The 17,876-nt window shown below is 36.2% G+C and overlaps 1 protein-coding gene across 2 annotated transcripts; it reads right to left on the reverse strand.

The window, feature by feature from the left end:
- Positions 1-706: 706 nt before the first annotated feature.
- Positions 707-17,394, reverse strand: ctdspl2a (CTD (carboxy-terminal domain, RNA polymerase II, polypeptide A) small phosphatase like 2a). Of its 2 annotated transcripts, none has more exons than XM_051690120.1 (13): positions 17,209-17,394; positions 11,733-11,941; positions 11,505-11,643; positions 9,624-9,770; positions 8,168-8,386; positions 7,025-7,106; positions 6,816-6,927; positions 5,647-5,733; positions 5,438-5,500; positions 5,083-5,162; positions 4,438-4,564; positions 4,249-4,344; positions 707-2,718 (listed from the first exon to the last, which is right to left on the reverse strand). In XM_051690120.1, the coding sequence occupies exons 2-13, from the start codon at positions 11,916-11,918 to the stop codon at positions 2,653-2,655; spliced, it is 1,404 nt and encodes a 467-aa protein (XP_051546080.1). In that variant the 5' UTR covers positions 11,919-11,941; positions 17,209-17,394; the 3' UTR covers positions 707-2,652. The 2 variants fall into 2 exon arrangements, with proteins under 2 accessions (XP_051546080.1, XP_051546079.1); XM_051690119.1 differs by having other exon boundaries at positions 715-2,718; positions 7,025-7,112.
- Positions 17,395-17,876: the final 482 nt, after the last annotated feature.

The raw sequence follows: 17,876 nt of genomic DNA on the forward strand, positions 1-17,876 counted from the left end.
ATGATTTATGGTAAAAACAATAATTGTAGTAACCTTATTTTAGGGCTCCATGGTAGTAATTACGGTATTTTGGTGCAAACTATGGCTACCATGGCTATTTCAATAAAAATGCAATGGTAATTCAAAACTTCACAAACTTTTACTATAGCCTCCAACCAAAATACCAGTTGAAAATAAAAATGTGCCAACAATAACTGTACTAGTTTGGTCTATGAACTATGATTTCCATGGCGATTTTTTTGTAAAACTAATACTTTTTCTTTTTTGCCTTTTGAATTATGCATTTCTTTTTAAACAAAAGTTGTGTTAGAACTTTTTTCCTGGGCTGGCAAAGACACAAATGTGCCACTGAAAGCCGGTTTTATGAACACATTTTTTAAAATAATATATACATGTATATATAACCGTTACTCACTTTTAACTGTTACCAATATTTGTAAGAATTAACCTTCACCACAAAGTGTGCAGAATTGTGCAATACCCTTTTTTTTTTTTTACATTTACAGAAATGTTCTCAACAGCTAACAGTAAAAAAGCAAATTTAATGTTTTAAAAGTAAAAAAAAAACAGCAAATTTAATGTTTTAGTCTTGCAGTTTTCTGCATGCTGGTTTTTTTTTTGTTTTAATAGTCAAAGCTACAGTTCAGGACCCAATAAAATTTCACTGACACTATATATATATATATATATATATATATAAAAAAAGTTAACATTCCAGGAAAATGTACATACAAAATGTAACATATTCTGAAAAGATCTTTAAGAATGTTTTTTTTGTTGCTCCATGTGTGCTTTAAAACCTTCACTGAAATACATTCAATTGACCACTCTTTAAAAAAAGGCCTCATCAATCAGTCAAAACCAAACTGCTACACACAACCATCCTATTGAAATAATTATTTCATCTATTGTACTTATAAAAATAAATAATTTGTTTTTTGGCCGATTTGACCATTTGTGAGAAAATGTTGTTCACTTAAATGACAAGAGCTATCACATGTTCTTGGCTAAAATTTATAGCCATCAATTCTGCCATGTCAACATGGTGACGTCGCCATTCCATACCATTCAAACTCAGTCCGAGTTTCAATATTCTCAGTACAATAAAAACTAATTTTCCCCTTCTAGTGATGGACCGATATATCAGCCTGGCTATCAATTAATATTAGACTATTTTGAGATTCTCTACATCATCCAATAACAGTGTCTGCTTGGGTTACTCAGTTTCACAACCGACAGGCTTGTCAACTGATATATCCACTAATTTAGTGATTTTCAGTATATACTGTGTAAAACAAGTGTTGCTTTCAAACAACTTCTGTTGTCATTAGATTGTATTACTAAGTATATATTGGCCATCAGTCAACCACTAGTTTCTAAAAATTGTTAATGCCATTACTTGGGGAATATGGACAATATGATAAAAGATAAAACACCCATTCTGATTCTTCTGGTACATTAAAATCATGTATTAATATCCACTGAAATAAAAAACATTGGGGTAACACTGAATGAAATGGAAGGTCTACCCTTCAGAGGTAGGTAGAGCTGTACATGATAACTCCTAAAACAGTATTCCAAATAGGATTGCAAGAGAGGACCACCAAGTGGAAAAAAAAACATGGAATATTGCAGATATGCTGTGATTTAAGCTAGTTCATGTGCTTGTGCTACAATTAACGGACATATCAGAAAAAAGACAAAGCATTATTTTTCCACAGAATAGCCATTTGTAGCACAGAGTATTTTACATTTCAGCTAAACTAGTATATAAAAACAATCTAAGAACAGAAAATTTTAAATTCCCCCAAATTAGGACTGACATGAATAAATGGGATTAAGCGGTCAGTAACTGAAAGCCACAACTAGACAGAGAAAGAGAAACAAGATTGAAGATTTACAATTTAGCATTTTGTTATTGTTTTTCCATACGCTCCACATGGGATGTGACTGGATACGCGATTACACTTCACCGGATTACAAGAGTTCCAAAGCTAAAGCGAAAAAGATAGGCCATTAAATATACATAAAATCTTGAGTAAAAAAATTAAAAAGCCAGCTTGTCTATGAAAAAGACCTTTAACTAAAAAGGAATGCATAATGAATTAAAACCAAAGGGCAAGTCGTGTTTTACAAACTTGACAGGAAAAATATATATGTACAAATGTTATATATACATATACACACATAGTTGAATGTATATTTTCATGTTGTATATATTTATATTTAACTGGTTGTTCCCGTTGAAGTAAGCCAGTGGCCTGGAAGGGCAGAGGGTCCCTTTGAGCACCAAAAGGAGTGACGTACGACGACTTCTGCACAGCGCTTTACATTAAAGTCCAATTCAGGCATAAACTTCACTCCATATTGTCTCCCCGGTTTCAGAGCCAAGATGGATGACCAGTCAAAAATGATCTTCTTGGCTTCACCTTCAGTTCCATAAATGTGTGTGTATAGAAAACGTATGCATACATCAAGTCATTTGTTTTTTAAAACATCTGTCCATAGTCCCCCCCACCCCCACCCCAAAACAACCCAATTAAAAGAATGATTGAAATCCTTATGGCCAATAGTTTGTGGCATATTCTCCCTTCCCCATGATTTAAATTCTCACTGCTTAAAAACAGTCAGGTTGAAATGTTCATTTAGACTTCAATCCGGTGGTAGGAGATCATGCAGGCGAAACCTCTCTCGTATTTGTGGCCGAACGTCCTCATTCTGTAATAAAAGCAAATATGCATAGTCAACAAAAATGAACTCATTGACAGACCAGCAGTCTTTGTTTGAAGCAGATACTTGTGCACTACACCTTGAAAAAGGGTGTAAAACTATTTTTAAATCTTACAGTTGAAATATAATTTCTGCACCAAATGTAATACAAAATATCGATTTACTTAAATTATACAATTACAATTTACTTTTCGTCTCTGTACATTAACCCTTTAAGCTCTGAAGGTGTTTAAGATTTCCTGTTTCAGTGGTATATACAAAATTAAAGGCTTATAACTCGATGAAAAAGACAAAAAACAAGGAGGGTCAAGTGTTTGGTATCATTGTAAAGAAAACTATTATTTAATCATATAGATTACGATAAATTCTGCGAGACTCAGCTAAACAAATACAAAAAAAAAAACTTTTGTTCTCAATCATGTAAATTTAAACAAAAATTGTGTTCATTCAAAGCAATCAAGTTACATCATTACAAAAATAACTTATCCTACTATTTAAAAACATCTTCAAGTGTCCAAAAGCCTCTCCAAACAAAGATAATATTTGTACATAAAAACTAATTACACAAACACAACAATAACTAAAGGTTTGCTTAGCATGCAGACATGATTTTAGTAATGAGATTCCACAGAATGAGTTTCATTCTGTGCCATTTAAGTCATCATTGAGTCTGTGTAATGTAGTTGGTGCCATCTCCTGGTGGCCATATGTAAGTCACAAATCAAATGTCTCTCTGCCCAAATATGGAGGAATTTTAGCACCAATCTGAATCCAATCTGATTGGTTTAGCGTTCCATGATGCCACATAATTTCTGATGACATCATATGATCCAGGAAAGCTAACGTGTTTTCAGCCAAATTGCAAGACGTCAGATAGGCAGATGCAGTGTGCACTGTGCAAATTATGCTTTGTGTATATTATCTAATGATCCATACATCCCATTACCTTGTGTTTGGGCTCATCTGTAAGATAATCACCTCTAAGTAATTGTATATGATATTTTATGTTCGGTTTATTTTTCATTTAGTTATAAGTGAAAATGCGGTATACGAGCAATGTTCACATGAAACAAATGTCAAAGACAAAATTACTTGGCTATTACTCGCTATATTTTTGTCTGAGTAAAAAAATAGGTTGGTTGCATTCTACAACATAAGACACATGGCTATTTAAGTTTGATGTTTTTACCGATTACAAAACAATGTGCAGTTCAACATTTTTCATAAATTATCAAAACTGAAAACTTCAGATCTGTCTGCAAACTGCAAAGCACTTGTTCAGTTTTGGTCAGTCATAATGCCTACAAGCATTGTAAAGTAGAGCTTTTAAGCTTTCAAATGATACCTCTTGTGTTGGTCAAGATTGTTGATATTAATATTTTGACAATTATTTTTCTTGCGGGCCCATCCAAGCTTAAAGGGTTAAACAGGCACAGAAGCATGTTAAAATCATAAAAATAAACACCACCTTTAAACAGCAGGAAAAATCAAACACAAAAAGACATGAGATGCACGTACCAGTTCCACCAGCTTCTCCAAAAACGGCACCAGCTTTAGGAGCTCATTGTCATTCTTGTCCACAAACCAACTCTCAATGGGGATCCCATTGGAAAGCTGCAATGAGAGGAGCACACCCTGAGCTTTACATACTAATAACTCACCACAGACCACATCAATGGAGGTAAAACTTGAAAAGGATTCACAAACCTGGTAGGCAAAAGCCTGAGGTGAGTTGTCTATGATCACCGTCTTGGACAGATCTCTCCCGAGAATGTTAAGGTCTTTGATGTAGTTGCCTTGGACGCAGACACAGTGCTCGCGGAACAACCGATGCCTGAGGGGGAAAAAAAGCATTCTGGGCTTACTACTCACATCTTGGGCATTCAGACCACATCTACATCCTATTAGTGGTTAAGGACATGCATATAATTTTAATCTTCAATTTAAAGACCCCAAGCAATGAAAATTTACGTTTTAAGGCGTTAAGTTCATGACTGCTAGCCTAGAGGCTATCTACGTAAATACAAGTTACTCCTAAAAGCTGACAAATAAACTTTATGCAGATCTACTTTTTGCTTATGCATTTAAAATGCAGTTTTTCTCTTCCAACTCAAAACAGCAAGTATAAAAGCATAGTTCATGACTGTAACACAAACTAATGACTATATGAGAACAAGGGATGAGACCTGATATATGTCCTGCCCCTAGCTTTCTGTTTCAATAGGAAATACTGTACATTATCACAGGAAAGAAAACATTTAATGGGGTCTTCAATGCAATTTATGTCATCCTTTTTACATAAAGAAAATATAGTAATAGTCACCAATAGTAATTCATACAAAAGCAACTGACCTAACCAACTGTTTCTTAGGATCGAGGATGTTCAGCAACTTGTCAGCATACACCTTCTTGGAAGCAGTAAAAAGAATGATCTGTGGATAATTCAGTCATTTCATTAGTGCCCTGCCATAAGAGAAAACTGTAGACCACATCAATGGCAAGATATTTATTAGAATAGAGAAGAAAAAGCCTTATAGGACTAAACAAGTGACTTGAAAACGTAATTTTTCATGTTACATGTTTTCTAGGTTTTTGCATATCAAAATGTGTTCACAATAACACAATATTTAAAAACTAAACTTTTTTCATCTTGTTTTTAGCAGTACAACAATTCAGTTTGCATTAAGGAAAAATATATCACACTTACCTCATAAATCTGAGACATGCGTTCAAGGAATTCCCTAAAGAATGGCCGTAACCGGACATATACCTTTAAGAATAGGAAAACGAAGCACTCTTACATAGCTACATACAAACCAGTGCAGAAAAGAGCAACCGCGCATGTGAAACATACGAAGAAATAATGTGAAATGTTGATAGTTTGTGAGAGCTAGGAAGAGACAGTTGCTTCTGTACCTGGTAAATGACATCTTGAAAAAGCACAGGAAAGGTCAAGGCTGCATCCTCCAATTCATTTAGGCTGCAGTGGACCAAAGTCTCATCCTAGTTCACAAGCAAGGAACGTAAACTTTCTAATTCTAATTAGACAATTCCTTAAAAACCTTGTAACAAAGAAGTTAAAAGGTTCAATACAACTTAAGCTTTATCTACAGCTGTAGAAAACAGTTTTTACAGTATTAATCTTAATGTGGAAGTTTATGGGGCAAGGCATTTCAGAGGGCTAAGCGCAAAAACTTGCAACTCGTGTTTTTGTTAAATCAGTTACATTCATTCTTCTGTATATTTGGTGTTATTTGAGCAGAGTAATTTATCTAAATCATTCTTTTAGGGGTGAGACTAAGGCTGTTTCTCAATGTGTATTCTTTTGTGTTCTTAAGTTCTCGTGGACTCGTTCTACATCATCCACTGCCGAAGTTCGACTCCAATCCTCAAGAACGCAAGTACCGAGAATGCAGGAAATTACCCGGATGTGTCCTTGAAATCGAGGATGCATCGGATGGAGACTTGTGGGCAAGAACACGGTACTACGGTGGCAGACGAAGTACATTTATCGTTTTGTTTTTTCCTCAAGAGTTTCCCGTAAGCTCGCGAAAGTCTGACGGCTCGTGAGAGTTGTTATACTCCGTCAACATTTGTTGTTTTTTTGGGCATAATTTTAATACAGTAATAAACATGGAGAAAACGAGTGTTTACAGACTTTATTCTTTTAACGTGTCACTAGTCCTGCAAAACACCACTGGTGTGATGATATTAATGCTGGCACTGGTGTGATAATGCCAGAAGTTCTCTCAATGTATTCAAATGTGCTGTGACGGTTAATTGCGCAACAGGAAAACAGCAGCACATCTCAAAGCTCGCAATTGATGCATTTTACGTCCTCCTGTCCTTCCGAGTTCATTCTTCCAAAGTGTTGAGAAACTCCCAATGTCATGTGGCTATACTTTCAAAACAGGGAGTATTTTAATGTGTATCCTGCAGTTTTTTGCCACATAGACTGTATACATAGGTTTTTCTTGTTTTTACAAGCTGATGCACATCTTGAAATTATTTTTTGTTTGTATTCAGTTTGTATTGAACCTGAAGCATATGTTTAAGATCAGCAATAAAATGTATTGTCAGCTTACTAGATCTAGAACAAGGGAGAACTCAGGTGTGCTCCTGGTTTTGAGAGGGAGCGCCGGTTTACGTGTAAGCTGGTCCTCAGTCAAAGGAGGCACGTGTTTGATGAAGAAATAACTGTGAAGATCAGAGATCATAACATGTCAGAAAAACAGCATTAAGCTTTTAAGGTATTTTATATTTTAAATGTGTAGAAATTGAAATGCTCACTCACGGGTCAAAAACCTCCCAGTCCTCTTCATAAGTTCCCTCTGCAGGAGGCGATGGCGGGACATCTGGGTAACTGCTGTTAGAACCTACGGCTAACCAAAAGGGAAAAGGTGAGGATTTACCCTCTTGAAACCTTATAGCTAAAATTACACCCATTTTTATTAAAAGTTCACTTTTAAATCAATATTTCACACAAACATTATAATTGTCATACTTTTTTTAAATTGTCTTTTACTTAAAATCTTGCTCTCACATACATTCAAATATGGTGTGCCAAGGTGATGCATAACAGGTTTTATGTCAATGATGCAAAATGTTGTTCTCGCGAGTCTTTTAATAATGGATTAATATGATTTCTTCAATTAATCAGAATTAAAAAATAATTTTTTTAAAATGCATTTATTAAAAAACAACTGTGTAATCTCACGATTCTGTTCTATTCATGATACTGAATTCACAATTTGATACTCTCACGATACTTATAAGGGGTTAAACAAAGCCTGAATTAATAAAATTTAAATTTGAATGTTTGTTCTTAATTAAAGTAGGGCTGTCATTCGATTAAACTATTTAAATCAAAGTACTTGACATGCCGATTAATCGCAATTAAATCGCAAACATTAATATTTGCTGAGAAATGCCCCCAAATAAAGAACTCAATATAATACATAATATACTGCTATTATGTAATAAAGATATAATATATTCAGAGTGAAATTTATTATGGCAGATGAGAAAAGCATTGATTTGACAATACAAAAAGTGACTTTAGAAGTCAATATTTTGGTAGTATTCCCATATCATTGAACCTCAGCCTACAGTCGACAGCAATACATTTTGAAATAATTAGTCAATCTGTCCAGTTCTCACAGGCCGTGTTCGTACATTACCTATGTGCTAGTTTTAATTGTCAATTCATGTACATGTGTCAGACAGATGCTTTTGAAGTGTCTAACTGGTTTTCAGAGTCATAAACGCTGTGTGTTTAGAGTTATCATGCAAACAAATTTTTTACTACTGTAAAGTGACATCACTGACGGAGCTCCGAGCACGCTGCACATATCCAACTAATCGATAATGAAGTTCATTGTCGGTTATTTTCATTATCAATTTTATTAGTTGTTGCAGCACTAACTGAAATACTCACCAGTTAGTGGTGGCATATCAGCCTCTGTGATGATCTCCCCTTCCTCTACTGATGTGTCTGCATAGGGCAGAGATCTAGGGTTTAGCGCAGGGTCAAAGGTCTGGTCTCCGCCATCGGTGGTAGTGCTTGAAGGGGTTTCCTCGAGCTGCTCCATTTCGAGTTGCTTCACAATCTCCTCAGCTTCCACTGCCTGGCCCGGGGAATCAGACCCTGCCGTAGCTGGAGGAAGAATGACAGAGAGTCAGGCAGAGGTTTATTACAGAGGCGGTGATATTTGGGCTGTGTACAAGATATCGATAGGTAAAAACATTGTTCTCCTTGTCAATGGGCGTATCGATACAGCTGCATCCATATCGATATTATGCAGCACTCTGAAAGTTTGAGGGTAACCTATCAGTCAAACAGAGCAAGTTGGCTGTTTTAATCACTTGAGCAGTAGTAGATCTTTAAATTGGATGAGACTCTTGCTACCACCAGCAAAACTTAAATCAATAGGTGTGTTTCCACTTTTTGCCCAAACCCGGCAGTCAGGAGTAAGACATGACTCACGATATCCAAATCCTGCTAAACTCAAACTCAGTTGTTTTGTACCCTGCACTCAACTATATAAATTCAATTTACTAATAACAGTTTCAAGTTATGATTCTTATGTAACTCATTTGAATACGAGAACTGTGTGTAGAAATAAGTTGCCAAAAAAAAAAAAATAAAAAGACACCGTGTTAATAATTTTTTAAAAGGCTTGCTTTGTCAGCGCACGAATGTATGCTCCAGGTGTGAATGGCTTCATAGTAATCCATTGTTTCCATTCAAAATGTTAATCACAATGAGAAATTGAGGCGAACATTTGCGTTTGTTGTGCAAAGGCCTTTAAATTGTTTATTTCTAGAAGCTTTGCCTTACCTGTTACAAACTTTAAAAACAGTATTTGATTTTGAAACGGAATATTTTAAACAACAGAAAGGACCAAAAAAAGTAATGTGCTTTAGATAAAATAAATTATCTTTCCTATCTTTATGGGTATTATTGTGTATGAATGGTGCAAAATGAAAGGTAAATGGCAAACAATTTAGTTATACTACATTATGCTCAGGGAAATTCAGTTCAATATTAACCTGTATCATGTTAGCCATCGTATCGAAACATTGTTGGTGATACACAGCCCTAGGTGATATCACTAAGAACTTAAGTAAAATGAAAACACTGCAATTAAAATTGAAATTTCATTGGTAACTGTATTTGTTTGGTTAACTGGTTTCAGTTTCCAGCAGGTGCCTCGAATTAGGTGGCCGCACCTGTTCACCAAGGGCTCCAGACAGAGGACATAATTGCAGTCTCTCCAAATTTTGACAGTAAGGGCAATTTCAATATAAACATATAAAAAAACAATTAAATAGGCAGAGCTAAATCAACCACATACATTAAATGTCTGACAATTGAGATCACACGCCCTTACCATTTTTAGTGGCTGGTGAGAAGAAGCTAAATACAGGAGAGAAGATAGTTCCCAGGAGGGTGGTGCGGGGTGGACTGTTCGGAACTTCTGTCTGCACCTCCAGCTTACCATTGGGCTTCACTGGTTTATTTTGTCCTGTCATGGTATCTGAGCAAAATAATAAGAGACATTTAACCCCAACAGAATGCCGTGATGTTCTTTATACTAATCATTATTCTCCTCTTTTGTTCCCATAATCTCTACTACGGTCAAACATTAAGTTACTCTACACAAAACAAACTACATTAGTCTATCTTTAAACATTTGTGAAATAATAATAATAATATACTACATTACTGTTGTCATACAGATTGTATTATTTTTTTTCCACTTATACTGTATATTCCACTTTATTTTTATAGGTACACTTATAGTGCTAATGGTTTCTTTATGACAAACAATTGTAGTGTAGATTGACCATTTTATTCCCCTTTACATTTTCCACCCTCTTTCTGACCCTTATATCATGTCCTAACCAGCTGCAACAACAACAGGACATTTTGTGGATCGCTTTGCATCTATAACTGTGGTGTCACACTGGTTAGCCAAGCCCACTGTGCAATCTCAATGGTCCAAAATCACATACACTCAATGACCACTATATTAGGTACACCTGTACATCAACTTATTAATTCGATTATCTAATCAACCAATTGTGTGGCACCAGAGCAATGAATAAAATCATGCAGATATAGGTCAGGAGCTTCAGTTAATGTTCACATCAACCATCAGATTGGGGAAAATATGTGATCTCAGTGATTTCGACCATGGCATGATTGTTGGTGTCAGATGGGCTGGTTTGAGTATTTCTGTAACTGCTGATCTCCTGGAATTTTCATGCACAACACTCTAGAGTTTACTCCGAATGGCGCAAAAAAACAAAAAACATCCAGTGAGTGTCAGTTCTGTCGACGGAAACGCCTTGTTAATGAGAGGTCAAGGGAGAATGGCCAGACTGGTTTGAGCTGACAGAAAGGCTACGGTAACTCAGATAACCTCTCTGTACAATTGTGGTGAGCAGAATAGAATCTTGATTTGAATGGTGGAGGTTGATGTGAACATTAACTGAAGCTCCTGACCTATATCTGCATGATTTTATGCACTGCTGCCACACGATTGGCTGATTAGATAATCGCATGAATAAGTGGATGTACAGATGTTCCTAATAAAGTGGTCATTGAGTATGTTTAGATTGGCTGTGAATGTGTAAAATGAGGCAATTTGTTCCATTTTCAGTGTAAACAAAAACATATTTATGGTCACTGTAAACTTGGTTAGGAAATGGTGTTAAGATTTAATAAGGCTGTTTTTAAAGTCAACACACATTAATCTACTACACCTTTAAGACTTCAATATGTAAATGACCTCTGTTATGATGGGCTAACCTTTTTGCATGTAAAATGAGTTACAAAACTACCATCAAGTTGCTGAACACTTAATAGGCATTAAACTGTAAATGTGGGAGGTCATTTGTTGATGTGCGGATAGTTACGAACTTATGACAAATGTGGGAGGTTTTTATCTTAGTTTTCAATAAGTAATCTGGGTGGGCTGAGATTGCACTCACAAAGAGCAATTTCAGACTGATTAAGTATTTACCAGCTGAGCAGAAAAATGGATATTCACTATAGAAATGCCAATGACCTCTCCAGGACTCAAGTATTTGACTTATTTGGCCTGGAAATTATGAATGTTAAATTTCCTGCAATTTCCAGGTTTTCCACGACCGTCTATTATGTCTACAGAAGTACACTGAACTTCTATTTTTTAAGTGAAAGGACACATGTCTAGCATATTATGTCCCTGTTAAAACTGCAATTCAATTTCAATTTCTCGACCTACCTCCATTGACAGGACCTTTCCTGCGGGTTCTAGGGTTGGCTCTGCTGGGCAGGTTCCCAGTCGTAGGAGTGGATGTAATCAGATTACTGTCTGAATCACAGTCCACACGGCTCCTCTTAGCAGGAGTGCACTGCTCCACCTGACAATAGGAAACACAGCTGAAATCAAACTGCACTAGTGTCAAGGATCCCACAAAATGACACCCAACAGAAGAGCTTAAATGCAAACCTTGACAGCATTGCCTCTGATGAACCGTTTAATGGTGGAGAAAATGCCTGTGTCTCGCTTCTGCATCTTGTCGTCCTCTGAGGACAAAGTGTCTTCCACCTCGCAGTGCTTCCTCTTGGTCTTGGTGGTTTGGGCGGACAGGGTGGTGCTCCGCTGCTGAGATGCCTTACGCACTCTCAGCCTCATTGTCCCAAAAGTCACATGTAAGACTGGAAAAGACGATGTCAGTCAATTTACTATCACCATATATAAAGCAAAGAGGAGAAAAAAAAACAGGTGAATTTTATCACTATATTGACAGTAAACTTTTAAAGTGTAGTAGTTTAAAATAACTATTAGACTGCTTCAATCATACCTGCAAACTCAGTACAGTTAAAAAAGGTGACTGAGCAGGGGGTGGGGGTTGTAACACATGCAAATGTCATTTTTGTGGCATGCATCTATCAACATAGGTTATTTTTTATTAATCTATTATATTTAAAAACATGTTTTAAGTGTACCATTATTATAGAGACTTGTTTTTCTGGGGGGCAAAATAACACTAAAGCTAGGGCTGCCCCCGACCAAAGATTTTCCTAGTCGACTAGTAGTCGTTAGTTTAAGCCATTAGTTGATTAGTCGCACGTTTATGATATTAATTACTTAAATATACATATATTTTGGGGGGCATCAGAAAATGGCTTGAGTTCCATTGCTAACACTGTTCTACATTACAGAAAAATACTAAACCATAATAATGAGCCTTTCAAATATAAATATTACAAGCACACGTACGAAGCGAGCCGCAGCGACACCGGTAATGATTCTGAATGTGTTGGGAAAACCAGCAAGGAGACTGTCTGAACATTTTGTTCATTTATAGAAAGAAATGCACATTAGGGCTGTGCCGCAGACGATGATCTCGGGGATCGACGATGGTCAGAGTGATCACCAATAGCTGATGCCTTTGACGATATCAAGACAATATTTGGCTCGTTTTCCCATTAATGTATTTATTATTATTAGGATATTATTATCATCATCAGATTAATATTACAAATAATTTGCCCCGCGGCACACAGACACGTGCTTGAAACACACTTTATTACATTATTAAGAACAGATGACCGAAAAGCCGTCTATGTGCATGTATGACACGGTGTTTGTACGGAGGCGTGCAGTCTCGTGGAACACATGCATATAAAAGGTTCTCACTCTTTCTTCGTTTCTGTCTTCTGAATTTTTTGGGGTTTTTTTGTTGCAAGAACAGTATCATCTATGAGTGCTGCAAATGACCTCAGACATCTCAGCTCAGGAGGTGCTTTGAGTTCAGTTCACTTTATTTCCACAGAGCAGTTCATTGTGACCACAACTCTGCAGCCTATACATCTGTGATTAAACCATAATACAAAAACACGCTCACCTCGAACCATGATTTATATTTCAGTGATTATTATCATCATCATAATTATTATTTTACATTTATAATTTTTATGTCTTCATTTGTGTAAGCAATTTTCCGCATGCATGTTTAGACGGATAATTGCCTGACGGTAAATGGAAAGGTGGTTACATATATATATATATTATTTTTTTGATCACTTCATTATTTTTAATTGCTTTTCGTTTCATTTGGAGTGCAATTAGAATTTTAGAAATGTATTTGATTTAAGTTTCAATGTAAAATCACTAAAGCAAGAATATTCACTGATCCCTCAGCCCGGGGGTTGCCGATGTAATTGGATATTGCAATTATATATATATATATATATATATATATATATATATATATATATATATATATATATATATATATATATCGTGAAGGAGAGAACAAAATGAATTTAATTCACACACATGATGTATTCCCGGACAATGAAATACCCAACAGGTAGAGAATGCACAGATGAAGTAGGTTCTTTCCCAGAGAGATGCTGCCCTTTACAACTGTTGTAAAGCCATCTTTCAAAAGAACACACATTTTAATTACACTTAATTTTTTTCCAGTTTCATTTGAATTTTGCGAAAATAAATAAATATAGTTCAAAGATTGAAATCAAGGTGTCTTGCTGTATTGTGTAGGCTTAACCTTAACCCTGCTTAAAGAAAATTACCCCATGTACCACGTAGCATCCAACCAGCAGTAATACTGGTGTTCGTCGGTGGAGTTTTTTTCTGCGACCAACCAACCAATCAAAACTTGGTCGACCAAGACTCAAAGCATTAAATTCTGATGACTTACAGAGTAGCATTATTTTTATTTTCTTGAGTATGTATAGAATTGATGTAACAATTGTCTAAAGCATTTCTAAAAGACTAGTCTCGGAAGTTAACTTTTCTATTAAGGGGCAACAAGAGTTGTTTTTAGAGGCATTTTTTCACCATTATGAGGGGATTGTTAGGGCATATTTTTTCTAACCATACAAAATGACAATGTCATTGTGTTACATCAACTTAAAAAAAAAAACTTTCCAGGTTGAATACAAGTTAAGCTCAATTGACAGCATTCGTGGCATAATGTCGATTACCACAAAATACAGGGCTTGAAATTCGGCGCAGGATTGCACAAAAAATGTAATCATTCCTCCATGTTCCACATTTATTATACGAGGAATTCCAACACACTTTTATTAACTTTAATATGTAGCTGAGAACTGATAACCTAATCCATACAGATGATCAAATCAATCTTGTCTTTGAAATGAAAATGCACGCATTGTTGGAGCATTCTAATTTTGCTGCCTTTTATATCATGGTGCTCCCTCACAATACAGCACCTTTGATAATAAAGGCAAAATGTTACCAGAACTACTCAGCTGCAGGGTGAAACATTTCTAAATGTAACTGATAAGTACTAGTACTCTTAAAGTGATAGTTGACCCAAAAATTTACATTCTGTCTTATTCACCTTCATGCTGTTGCAAACCTGTATGATATTTTTTTCAGAGGAACTCAAAAAGGAGATATTAGGGAGAATGTTAGACCCCGTTTCCACCTGATATTAAGATGCATTTTGTGTGATCACAAAATGGTCAAAAACACGTGACCACATCACGTTTGAGGTGTAAACGCTAATCCATCCTGTATGCATCCCGGCAGCAGTGAAGCACCAACCCTCAACTGTCAATCAACTGCTGTGCTAAATCAAGTGTTTAAACTTTGCCGTTTCTGAGCGGCTTTAAAAGTAAATAACCGTCCGATCGGAAAATTTTGCATATATACACAACACAATCATGAGCGTCACAGATCATCTTTAGTGTGTCTGATATCAACACGGATGACAAGCACGAACACCTGATGCTCCTTTAACACAGGTAATTCACTAAAATAACGGATAATTCTGCTTGACATGTGTTTGTGCTTAGATTAAATTTCAACTGCATTTGGGACAAACAGCACGCCATTTTTGTGTGCTTTCTTTGTCTTTTCTGACTTTGTTTTGCTTTAATATCATGCAGTAACACACTGATATAGTGATTGATGTATGTCATGAAACAGAGACCCTCCCCTCCAAATTCGAACACAACTGGAAACAGGAGATGCATTTAAGTGTACAGGTGTAAACAGTCATGTTTATGCGACTGTTGTAAAATTTTTGTTTTAGTATTTTCACATTTAATTCCTCCCCAAAATGTGTAAATCCCTCTAATTTGAGCCTGCTTTGGAGGGAATTTCTTCCTAATTTTCAGAAATGAATTTAAGAACTTGAAATGTAATTTTAACTAGACCTTTGTTTATTTAAAAAGAAAAAAAAAGTGCCGGTTACACAAAGGCACTTACAATTAAAGTGAATGGGGGCCAGTCCATAAATGTTCAAATACACACTTGGAAAGTACAGCCACAAGACGTGAACATTACGCGTGTTAAAATGATTTTAGTGTGATAAATCTGCATACTAACCTTCTGTGTAAAGTTTTATCCAACATTACTTTGTCATGACCACGTAATGCTGGTAAATCCCTAATTTTATCACATCAAAATCATGTTAACACGTATTATGTTTACATCTTGTGGCTATACTTTAGAAACTGTGTATTTTAATATTTATGGACTGGTCCCATTGAACAGTATGCCACAAATGCTGTCGACTGAGCTGAACTTGCATTAAAGCCGGAACATTCCTTTCATTATGATTTTGCATCAAATTATTATCTTATTGTGGCCTATTTCATGTTAATGATCATTTAAAAAAAACAATCCGCAACATGGATTTTGTTAAGGATTACGACTGGCGACACTACCTGTTAATTTAGCAGACTGCCTTTTCGTGAAAACACAGCAGTCAATGTATTTATAGAAACCTTGAGCATAATTGCTTAAATACATTTTAAAAAATTAGCAATCTTTCGAGACATTATAAGAAGCAATAATGCTGCACATACATGCTCCAATGTCTCCAGGATTCAAATAAACTATTATGCTCTAAATCTCTAGAATGGGCTATTACAACACTGCATCTTAAATATTTAAAACACTGCAGGCAGTGCTGGTAAGACAACTTGCACTACAATTGTGTGAATCAATGTACTGATGCTTGTTCAATGTGAACTGCAGCTCAAATCAGGGCTGCTCTCAAGTTTGACTGTAATCTACAATTAAAATATCAGGTGTGCATCGTTCATTTACACTAACGCAAAAAAGAAGAAAAATAAATGCGTTGACTTTTCAAATGTTTTGTGTATTTTGGTAAAAGCATTGGTATGTACTGCAGAAATAAACATGTGAAAGTCTTCAGATCAGTGTGTGTGTTTAAAGTGGGCGGGGGTGAAACATGTCTCCTTCATAGCCCGCTTTGCTTGTTGAATCTAAACATATGTAGCTTGCCATTTAGCCTGTCAATCATTTCTAATATATTTCAAACGGTGAAACATTTTATACACGACCCAACACAATGCACCACTCAAATGTTCTTGTTATAAACATGTGTTGCCAGTGTTTGCTTTCGAGCTATACTATTAGCTACAAATGGTAGCGCACAAGTTAGCTAGCCAAGCGATCACTCGTTTTGACATCAAAACAAATACACAGATGTCAAGCGTCGCCCCAAATCTAGTCCGTCGAATTTGAGCGGCCCCAACCAGATTTTTCCGACACGCGAACATGCCTTATTTTAGTGAAAATATTAGAGTACGAGGGCGATTTTAACGCCAGCAGCTACCGCTAACAGATGACTTGTTGGCTGTCTCGCGACACCCGCGAGCTGCGTCTCAAAGCTCGCGCTCCAGCAAACGAGCTTCATTGTACAGCAAACACGAATGCTAAAAGGACAAAGAGGCATTTTCATATTTTTAAAACGTTTTATTTATAAATTAATATTTGTACAAATAAGATATAAAGCAATAGCGCCATGCCGTAATGAGCTGCATGAAGAACATGTCACATACGGAGGGGGAGAGTCGTGAAGACGCGAGATTTCAAAGCGCTGCGACTGTGGCGTACGGTTAATTATTTATTTTTGCATGAATGTGGAGAAAATAGGTTCCGTTTAAGCACTTACATGCCAAGGGTCGCAACTGTACGATCCAGTGGTGGTTGTGGATGTGGCCACAGCGCCTGAAGCGGTCGGTTTAAATGTTCTCTGTTGAGAGTGAGTCACAGGTCGGTAGATGAATCTGTTGCAGCTGCTCGGGACGCCATTTCCCGCCTCCTCTCAGAAGGATTCTTGCGAAGGACCCGGATGACAGTGTACCGCGCATGCGCAAAGGTTCTGGAGGGAGGCCGACTGCCTGGTTTCAAGAATGAAGGGGGCGTATTAATATACAAAGTTAGAATAATTATACTGTGTGTGGGGGGTAAGTGCCAAACATGAATAAATGAATGAATGTGGAATATAGGTAAACGAATTTTTATGGAGTACCGAACATGAAATAAATAAATAAATAAATGTTAAATATAGAAATAAACAAATATTAAGTTAATTCAGGTAAACTGAGCTACTTTTTGTCATTAAAGAAATGGTTCACCCAAAAATGTAAATTCACTCATCATTTACTCACCCTCATGCCATCCCAGATATGTATGACTTTCTTTCTTCTACTGAACACAAAGATTTTTAGAAGAATATCTCAGCTTTGCAGGTCCATACAATGCAAGTGAATGGTGGCCAGAACTTTTGAAGGTCCAAAAAGCATATAAAGGCAGCATAAAAGTAATCCATATGATTCC

The sequence above is a fragment of the Myxocyprinus asiaticus genome, chromosome 46 (genome assembly GCF_019703515.2).
Source record: "Myxocyprinus asiaticus isolate MX2 ecotype Aquarium Trade chromosome 46, UBuf_Myxa_2, whole genome shotgun sequence".
Lineage (NCBI taxonomy): Eukaryota > Metazoa > Chordata > Actinopteri > Cypriniformes > Catostomidae > Myxocyprinus > Myxocyprinus asiaticus.

Excerpts from the sequence above, each read along its gene's own strand:
- ctdspl2a (XM_051690119.1), bottom strand. The coding sequence starts at position 11,918 with ATGAGGCTGAGAGTGCGTAAGGCATCTCAGCAGCGGAGCACCACCCTG. Across the intron at positions 7,113-8,167 it reads TGATATGCCACCACTAACTG|CCGTAGGTTCTAACAGCAGT; the intron begins GTGAGTATTTCA and ends CCTTTTGGTTAG. Across the intron at positions 5,501-5,646 it reads TTCAAGATGTCATTTACCAG|GTATATGTCCGGTTACGGCC; the intron begins GTACAGAAGCAA and ends CTATTCTTAAAG.